We start from the raw sequence: 9,829 nt of genomic DNA, 5'->3' as shown, positions 1-9,829 counted from the left end.
CTCTCTCAGAGATCTCCAAGTCCTACTTTCCCTCTATGCTTGCGTTGTCCCTTGGTTGTTGATTGTTTTCTCTTCCTGCCTACTTCAACGTTATAGTTTACGCTGGTGTATTAATTTTTCAAGCTAACGCTAATATTGCATTATTTTTTTACGTAATGTCTCTTCACTTGGTAAGCCTAATGAGTTTTATTAGGTTGATGAGCCTATGGGTGCCGTCTTTTTTTACGTATCACTTGGTAAGCCTATTGAGTTTTATTAGGTTGATGAGCCTATGGGTGTCTGCCTTGTATGCCATCTAAGTCATTGCCCTATACAAAATTGTACGGAAAGGAACCTCATGCTAAACGCACAATATGACACCTATATGCCTCATAAAATGTTTGAGATCCTTTATGATATGTGGCCAATCGTTGAAAATTATTTTACTAAGTACCTAGCCAATCCTATGCAACCAATTACAAAGATGCATGCAAAGTACTAGTGGTCAAAGACTCACAGAGAGCATGATGATTGCAAGAATAGATACAATGATATGCTAGCAATGATGATGGTGAAGAGCGCAGAGACCAGAGCAAAAGGGATCATAGCCATATGGAAGGACTCATAGAGAGCATGATGGTCATAGCGATAGATACATTGGATATGGAGGCAGTGATAGCGACGATGAACGTAGAGGCTAGAGTAGGAGGGATTGAGATGATAGACACTCTAGCTCTTCAAATGGGCGTTTATGAGGTACAGTTTCACATGGCATGGATATTGGCTACTTGGTGGGCCTAATGTGCTTCGTTGGTTTCTTGAGCCTAGAGTTGGCCACTTGGCATGATCTAGGCCATTACCCTAGCCCCAAGCCGATGGCCAGGAGCCTCACAAAAAAACTATTGATTGAGGCATCCCCAAATTAGTATTCGCACCCTACTTATTAAGCCATTCTACTATAGTGATTGTGTTGGAGCTTATGAACTCAGAACTCGTCACTACAATAAGACGTACATTGTCTATGACGTAGAACATAAAGTTACCTCAGCTTCTCTTTAAATTAAATCTATCTCCTGCATCTTTTGTATTTGTCTTAACGCGTGTTTTGTATCTAACAAAGAGGATATATATTCATAGTAGCAGATGTCTCACCTATATAATCATGACTCCGTCTCAACAACAGTGCAAGTTTTGGTATTTGCATCCAATTCCCCATGCCTATGCATTTTCTTGGTCACCACATAAAGCATATGGAGCGAGGCGGGGCGGGGCGGGGCACAACTTCTCTTTCTTATGATTATTGGAGACACCACAGTGCCAACTCTCCACCATACTTTTGTATGGCACTTTTGCATGACGTGCATTGTATATTAAACATTTTCACTCTATGATGCTTCATTGCAAGATGAAAGGTTGAACTATTCACATTGCTTTTATGTAGCTTGACTCAAACATGGCTTGCACAATTGGATGACACCCATACACGATTATCAAGTTGTTAGTTTAATTTTTATGGTCTTTTAATGCTTTCTGTTTTTTTTGAGTTTGCCAATGCTTCCTTAAGTTTAGTTAAGCTACATGTTTTCCTCACTACTACATGCTCAATCTCAACCCTCGTATATATATATATATATCAAATAGACATGCACTTCTTTTCTCACAATTGGGCAATTCAACTTATGTATTTCATTACTCAATGCACTTTGTACATGTTTACGTTGTTACTACTATTTTTACTTCACTCTCCAGAATAGCAAACTCTAGGGAGAGAAAATTCAATTTAGACCAAAAGTTTAAAAAATTGGTGACATTACCTCACCCTTGAAATCATGGTCCCTTGACTATGGGCATATACAAGGATAAGTAACTTGGTAAATTCACATTTAATTCACTTCAAGCATTTGACATCATTTCGTAGTAGATGACTAATCTATTATTGCTTAAGAATTACTATTGTTATCGTCATAAGCATAACATAGCCAGTTAGAGCAAAAGAAATGTTTCGGAGAAAATTGCAAATTTACTCCGTACTTATAGAAAAATTTACATTTCAAGTGAGGTTCCTACATCCATGTAGAATCTTAAAAAGGGTAATTCTTCAAGTTGATTATATGCTTATGCAATGCCTTACCATTTTGCAGAACCTTATTTTCAAACATAAGATACTTTTGGGTTGTACGATTTCTTGAATACCTTCAAATTTAGAAGGATCCTCATCTATGGGCTCTTTTGGTGGAGGATCTTTGCAAGTGTTAAGTAGCCAAATATAAGCTACATTATGAAATGGCCAATGGGAAGGCAATTTGAGCCTATAGGCCCTTGTATTGATGAGTTTCTAAATTTCAAATGGACCATAGTCTCATCAGCTTAGCTTCATGCTTTTGAAGACCATTAACTCTCCTTGCCAATTCTTGCATGTAGTATACCTTAGGTATACATGGGGCACTTTGAGGAGACCCCATCATGTTCTTTCAACAAAAAAGTTCTTTCATGCTTATGTGCCACAACCTTTTGCTTTTCTTGGGCAATGGATATAGCTTGTTTGATCTTAACAAAAGCATCGCATAAGCAACCACTATTTGCATCATTTTTCCCATGTGTTTTTTTGAAGTGGTGGGACAATATTGTTGTATGAGTGATGGACAAGAGGCAAATACTTTTCCTACAGGTTGGGTTGACCTACTTCAATAACATAGGGTTTTAGTAGATCTAGTACAAACAAATTACAGATTGACTTTAGCCATCTATTTGAGCTAATATGTCAATCTCTGAATCCTTGAAACATACGTTTTAGATGTTATGGCTTATTCTAAGATCTCTATCCAAAACATGGTATTAAAAGTAAAGGGATAAATAGGTTTTCCATATAATCAAATTTAATAGATATGATTGCTCTTGTTTACTAAACGTGTCAACTTATTGTCCAATTTCCTATATACCCATCACTAAGTTTGGCAACCCATGGTTATACTTTCCCATGAAGACTAGGTATACAGAACAGTTATAACAAGTCAAGTTGCCTCCCTTTGTCATCATACTTAATTTTATAGGCATGTAAGGCATTGAGACACATATTTCTAGAATATATTTTAGTATATCTCAATTGCCAACCACTACTTCAAGTAGCTAAAAATGAAAAAGACCAAACTAAATGGATAAAACTAGAAAGATTATCCTTTAAACTAACTAGATCAAAACTGATTACAAGTGTGCCTTCTTACATAGAAGGATCTAGCCACATTGGCTAACATCATGCATACTTAAGACTTAAGGAGGTAATGAGTCATGATGTCTTGAATAAGCCAACTATTGGGCCAAGTCATGTACATTAGAATGTCCAATTGTAAAAACATGGTGTAAAGTTTCTCCCTACATTCATCGCACTCAAATGGTTTTTTTTATTTAAACGAACTCATGATCATTAGGATGTATGATGGTTAAAACTACACGACACATGACCAGCTAGAAGGGCTACAAACCAAGGGCATAAAATATCCAATCACGCATATGACTGCCTTGATCTACTAGCGTAGGCTCCACAAACTCTTCCAAAGTTTCACTTTGATAAATTACCTAGTCCCTGTTAGAAGGATTAGGCAGTGGTGCAAATCCTCTTTATGTAAACTTGTGATAGTGGTCACTCTTAACTAATTTATCAAATCCCAATATGTACCTTGAATAGTAGCATATAAAAAAAGGTTCATGCAAGTAGAGCAAGATGTCAATTTATCAAATACCAATGCGTCTTGAATAGCAACATATAAACAAGGTTCATGTAAGTAGAGCAAGATGTTGCATTACTAGACTGGTAAGGATGTCACATAAGACACTTTGGATGCACACCAAAAAATTTCATTTGGAAATGCTTTGAGAATAAGCTGTAGGAAGTCATACACTCCATCATAATTAAAAGTAATGTGCATATAACACTTAAATTAAAATATGTTAATGGCTTCTGGACACCAAATACTGATAAAAGGACAAAGTGACTTCAAAATATGTTGATGACTTCTGCACACCAAAATGTTATCACGATGTAGAGGTTTGTGTATTGATAGATGCTTTCAAAACTATAAAAGAAAAAAAAAAAACAGGGCTAGCCTGATTGATCCTTGTACATAAACCAACCGCGCTGGCACACGAGAGAGAGAGAGAGAGAGAGAGAGAGAGAGAGAGAGAGAGAGAACCACAAAACAGTACAAATAGAGGCCTGATAGGCCAATTTAGCTTTCCCCTTGGACGATATTACAGTAAACAAAATGTAAGTCTACACAACATTCCACAGAATGAATACTCGGAGAGCATCGTAACTGATACCCGTGACTTAAATGGACTAAGCATGTAACACCGGAAGTTCGACCTACTCAGCTACACATCTACAAGCTACTGCATCATCGATTCCCCAAGCTGGGGACCACAAAATTTAATGAAGAAAGAAGAGCCCACTACACGGGGAAAAATTGAAGGCTCCACTCTGCCCACGACGTACTCATGAATACCTTGGATACCTACTCTGCCCATGGCGTGCTTATGAATATCTTTGAATACCTACTCTGCCCCGGATAAACATACTCGCTTTTGATACCAGCTCTGACATTGTAAGCTGTCTTCTAAAGCACCTTTGCATCTCCATAGCTTGCCTAGAACTCTCCAACGCTTAAACCAAAACCGAACTTGTAGTCTTTCTTCCAATGATCAATCTGTACAGCAAAAGCAAAGCCATTAATGCAGTTTTAGAGCATGTGCATACATACAAGCACACAGATTTGCATCATACAGTAAGGCACAAGGATCTGCATACATAAGCACACATGCATACACCCTGCATGCAAGCAGCATATATGTGTATGAAAGTGACCAAGCACGCATGCCTGACTGCGACCATGTATGGATTGCCTGTGTGTGCATGCAAATACATATAAAATTTGTTTACATTTGTGTAGTATGTATGAGACCATACACACCTCTGCTGACAGCAGGAAATTGACCCCGAGATTTAATCGTTCTTCCAAATAAGCTGCAACTGTGCCATTGGAGTCGACCTTTCCTCTTAAGCGACACTGCAAAACATTTTATCTGGATTTTAAAACTTCTTCCTATCCAGAAGGGATCAGTTGGGAAACGAGTGAAATTTTCATTCATGCACATCCAATGGTGCTTCAAGCAGTCATATACCTGGCGGAGTAAATAGTCATAGCCGATACTTGACGTTGCCTCCCTATTAGCCAAATTGTACATAAAATCGGTTGCAAGTGAAACCTATGTGGCATATTAGCAGCACAAGGTGTTAATTGAGATCACGATGTAAGAGTTCAAGATTATTCAAACAAAACTGCATTGAAGCACACCTTTTCTGAGACTCTCTGGACATAGCTCAAGGCAACCAATCCCGTACTAGCAAGTTGACCTGTCATAATCTGCAATAGAAGATAAGCCAATCTCATCGGATAGTGTGCCATTACAATCATCAAAAAGACCTTACTATCTTCTCTAGAAGCTTCAAAGGATGTAATAGTCACCGTTTTATCGGAGTTGTACCGTGCTGCTAAGCCAAGCCCAGACTTTCGTTGATGCCCTAGCCAAAAAACTTCACCTCCCAAAGCCAGATGAGGGGAGACACTCTGCAGTACATTTAAAGAAAGAATCAATCACTGCACCATAAGATCTCCCAGACTGGTCCTAAAATACCTTTTTCTTGACAGATCACTAGTTTTCAAGAAAATGAGCACCCACTAGTGTCAGAAGCATCCAGCAATATAGGCTCTCTTGTGATTGTGCAAGAAGAAAAATAGCAATTATGAAAAAAAAATGCACAAAGAGGGACAACGAAAATTGCCTGCAGAGTGATACTCTAGGTGCCATAAGTAACAAACCTGTATATAATTGCCACCATAGAAAGCATTGTTGGCAAATTGAAACTGGGCCCGAGAATCCCGACCCTGTCACTGAAAAGCATATCAGAGCACAGGTCTTGCAAGTCAGTAAAAAGGATTGCTTCCTTTTAGGACTTTACCTTGTAATCAAAGTTGAACATGCCTTGGGAGAAATGAGCTTCATTTGTGAGCTGAAAAAGTGAGAAACATGTTAACCATGTGCTCAACAGAAACACAACCTTCACTTTTGCTAAACTGAGTCCAGTGGAAATCAAAACGCACTTTTACAAAAGAAAATTGTATAGCCCAATCAAAAATTCCTTCCATTAGTATGTGTTAAAAGCCCATATATAAGTCAGTAATAACAGGGGAACACGAAAATCATCCAAGCAGCACACGATCTGAGCTATACTCATATACCTTCATAAGCTCAGAAGAGTCTAAACTTTCAAATTATAAGAGAGGCTAAAATACTCACAAAAGCATGGGACACAAGAAAAAATGAAGACAACTGAATCACCTTATTTGTTTCTAAACAAAAATAGAGAAAAACAAATTATTCCCTTGAAAATGCGTTTAGAACAAGCATAGGCAAAGTGACTTACGGAAGCTTTCTTGACTAAGACTTTGAAAGAAGTACTCAACTTTAAACATTCACAAGGATAAGGCTTAGGCCTACAATTCGGACTCTACATGACAACTTTCAAAAGAACAAAAACTGAAATCCTAATGTAAGGTATAGAGTGAAATGAGAAACTACTACGTACCAACCTAACAAAGGCAAAACATAACCAAACTAGTACAAAGTTGAAAACTTGACAATAAGCGACCTTCCTTTGTTGCTTGTCCAAACAAGAAGAATAAGATCGCCACCCTTATCACGCAAAGCCTGGACAACAGCTATGACATCCCTACTCACATCATCAATGCCCAAGAGTGGGTGCAAGTTTATATAGACTTTATTCATGATTAGAGCGTACTCTATAGAACCAACGAACTGAATTTCTCACACTGCAAAGTGTCAAAATAGGCAGCAGACAATGCAATGAAGACAAAAACTCACCTCCAATCCGGTGGACACCTCGACTCTTATCTGGCTCGACTCCGATAAGATCCTCTGACACTAGAGGCACTTGCAATGCCACATACATATGCAAGGCAACAGTGGAGAACAAAGATCACTCAAGTAGCAATAGTGTCACAAGTTTGTGACGTGGCATGCCCCGCTTGAAGGACTCGCCTAGAGGACAAGGAACTTGAAAGAAGTATCCCAAAGAACTGGAGAAGTTATGGCCAAGGGGCCTAAAAAGGTTAAGGTTTTAAAAACCCTAACCCTGTCCAACTTCAGGAGCACCAGCCGAGGGGCCTAAACCCTATTTATCAAAAGAGTGAAGGTTGGGGTTAACTTCTGTAAATTGCGTTGGGCCGTTGCCGCGTGGCAAGTTGTACGGAAATTCCTTTTTTTGTGTTGGCTGATTGCTGGAAGATTTGGCGCTAGCTTTTGGGACTAGAAACTAGTGCTTTTGGAGTTGATGCTTTTAGGGCTCTACTTTTGGCAACCCTTGTATTGTTTATAAGTGCCCTGAGGGTGGGTCTTTGAGGAGCATCTGGACCCACAATCTCGGAGTGAGCTGGACCCTCGGCCTTTTGTGAAGCAATAATAAAGAAATACCATAAGGGGCGCAAGTCATTGGGGCCAATGCAACTGGGGACAAAACTCCACTATTACGTGTTGACTCTCTCTCTCTCTCTCTCTCTCTCTCCTCTCTCTCTCTCTCTCTCTCTCTCTCTCTCTCTCTCTCTCTCTCTCTCTCTCTCTCTCTCTCTCTCTCTCTCTCTCTCTCTCTCTCTCTCTCTCTCCGCATTGTAACTTTCTAGTCTCATAGGTCACTTTGGCCTTTTGAAGACGTTAATATAACACTTCATTTCATCATCTCTCTCTCTCTCTCTCTCTCTCTCTCTCTCTCTCTCTCTCTCTCTCTCTCTCTCTCTCTCTCTCTCTCTCTCTCTCTCTCTCTCTCTCTCCCCCCCCAAGTTCATTCAATTGTTTTCGGTTTTTATTTCGTGTCGACTCTCCTCTTTTCTCTCTCTCTCTCTCTCTCTCTCTCTCTCTCTCTCTCTCTCTCTCTCTCTATTCAAGTTCATTCAATTGTTTGCAATATCTGTTCATGTGTTGCTATTAAATTCTTGCTTGGAGTGTCCAAGCGTGTAACAGTGGTAATAGAGCTCAGACGATTCTTCTTCCATGGAGAATCGGATCCTTTTTGCATCACAAGTGGATTTTCGCGGGGAATCCAATAGAGCAACACCCTCCAATCATTAGTCCGCAAGAGATGAAGAACCAGTAGGGAAACGGAGAAAATCAATGGAGATTCCAACAAGGTTCACTCTAGATGGCACGAGGTCATCCATTCTCCTCTCAAGTCAGTAACGAAGCAAAAATCAAAGCTGAGAGCAAATAACCACAGACTGTACTCACGGAAAGAGTTTGACGAAATTCTCGCAAAGAAGACAGCCCAGTTGATGAAAAGCATGAAGCACGCTCGAAAAAAAAGAAAATCAACAAATTTTCCCAATTATTTGGGCCGGAAATCGACTTTCGAGGTAGCTAGAAGATCCAACAAGTGTGTTCGTTTCGCGGATGACTCAAAAGAAAATCAACAAATTTTCCAAGTTAGTTGGGCAGGAAATCCACTTTCGAGGTGGCTAGAAGATCCAACAAGCATGTTCGTTTCGCGGATGACCCTTTTTTTTTTTAATCTTCATAGAATTCCAACAGTTCCTCATCCTCTAAGATAAGAGGAAGAAAAGCAAAAAAGGAGATTCTAACAAAAAGTCTAGAGTGCACAAAAAGCAATCTAGCAGTTCAGAGGAGGAGATATCGTCCTCATCTGACAATTCAAACACTGAGAAAAGAGAGAGAAAGACCAAGAAGTTCAAGGATGGGGTAAATCAGTCAAGTTTGGCACGTTTTGAGGCTACAAAGACACCCATCCAACCCTTGAATTCATACAGCACTTTCACATCCGCTTTTTGGGAGGTCGTTTCTCAGAACGTTCCAAGGTACGAAGAGCGGCGTCTTATCTGGAAAAAAACGCACAGACATGGTGGTCCACTCTGCTGTTGAACAGAGAAGCACATAAGAAGTGGAAAAAATTCAAGAGAGTTTTCACTTCTGCATAGTTGACAAAAGAATATGAAGAAGATGTCATCATGGCATGGCATCATCTGAGAATGAAAAAATCAAAGCTGGCCCCTATCAGATTATGCGCAGATAAACACAAAATCACTCGTGCACAAACAACACCAAAACAAAATGCTTGTTAGTGAAATCGTGGCAACATTTGACTGAATATGGTGATTTTAGTTGATTCATAAAGTTTGAAAAGTTTAATGTTCTTGTAAAAATACAATTAACTTCAAATCCATTGAAGAACATTTTCACAAAGGAAGACAAACCTGTGCATTGATTTTCATGGTTACATTCTCAGTAATGTCATACTTGACGCGTGCACTCATTCGACCATCTGTTAGAATTCGTCCAATAAGCATGCACTGAAAATAATAAGAAGAAAATTCAGTTTGGCCCTTCGAATAAGAAGATCAAAACATGATGGATAGCAAAAGCATAACCTTTGGGTCTAAGAAGTTTGCACCAAACTCATAGTGTGCAGTAGGAACCTTGAATGTCTCAGGAGATTGAGAGGGCATCTCCAGGGAACCCATATAAACGCTGTTATCACCATCAAAGAGTCAATATCAAGCAAAAAGATTTAAAAGTTAGAAACATACGTGCTTTCAGAGACTTGCCTATGACTCAGAGAAAATTTGGGGCTCAGAGGCTTGGTAAAATCGAAGCGCAATCCCTCAAAAAGCTCTGGCTTGAGTGACACTGAAAACACCATCCTCCAATTTTCAGAAAAATTAACTTGTGCATGCAGGACAAGATGCAGTGGACATCCAAGAAGTTGACCTTA

At 39.4% G+C, this 9,829-nt stretch overlaps 1 protein-coding gene across 1 annotated transcript in view; it reads right to left on the bottom strand.

Moving 5' to 3' along the window:
• Positions 1-4,178: 4,178 nt before the first annotated feature.
• The window catches only part of LOC147431355 (mitochondrial import receptor subunit TOM40-1-like), a 28,801-nt gene continuing 23,150 nt past the window's right edge, over positions 4,179-9,829 (bottom strand). The window contains exons 4-13 of the mRNA XM_086493956.1: positions 9,663-9,744; positions 9,486-9,585; positions 9,312-9,407; positions 5,993-6,043; positions 5,853-5,918; positions 5,499-5,600; positions 5,328-5,396; positions 5,155-5,238; positions 4,944-5,039; positions 4,179-4,679 (exon numbers count right to left, since the gene is read on the bottom strand). Coding sequence (XP_086350082.1) covers positions 4,620-4,679; positions 4,944-5,039; positions 5,155-5,238; positions 5,328-5,396; positions 5,499-5,600; positions 5,853-5,918; positions 5,993-6,043; positions 9,312-9,407; positions 9,486-9,585; positions 9,663-9,744 — 806 coding nt within the window. The 3' untranslated portion in view covers positions 4,179-4,619. The remainder of the gene's footprint in view (positions 4,680-4,943; positions 5,040-5,154; positions 5,239-5,327; positions 5,397-5,498; positions 5,601-5,852; positions 5,919-5,992; positions 6,044-9,311; positions 9,408-9,485; positions 9,586-9,662; positions 9,745-9,829) is intronic.

This window comes from Adiantum capillus-veneris, chromosome 21 (assembly GCF_014529385.1).
Source record: "Adiantum capillus-veneris isolate H3 chromosome 21, ASM1452938v2, whole genome shotgun sequence".
In the NCBI taxonomy this organism is placed as follows: Eukaryota; Viridiplantae; Streptophyta; class Polypodiopsida; order Polypodiales; family Pteridaceae; genus Adiantum; species Adiantum capillus-veneris.
This window is presented reverse-complemented; position numbering and strand designations above follow the sequence as displayed.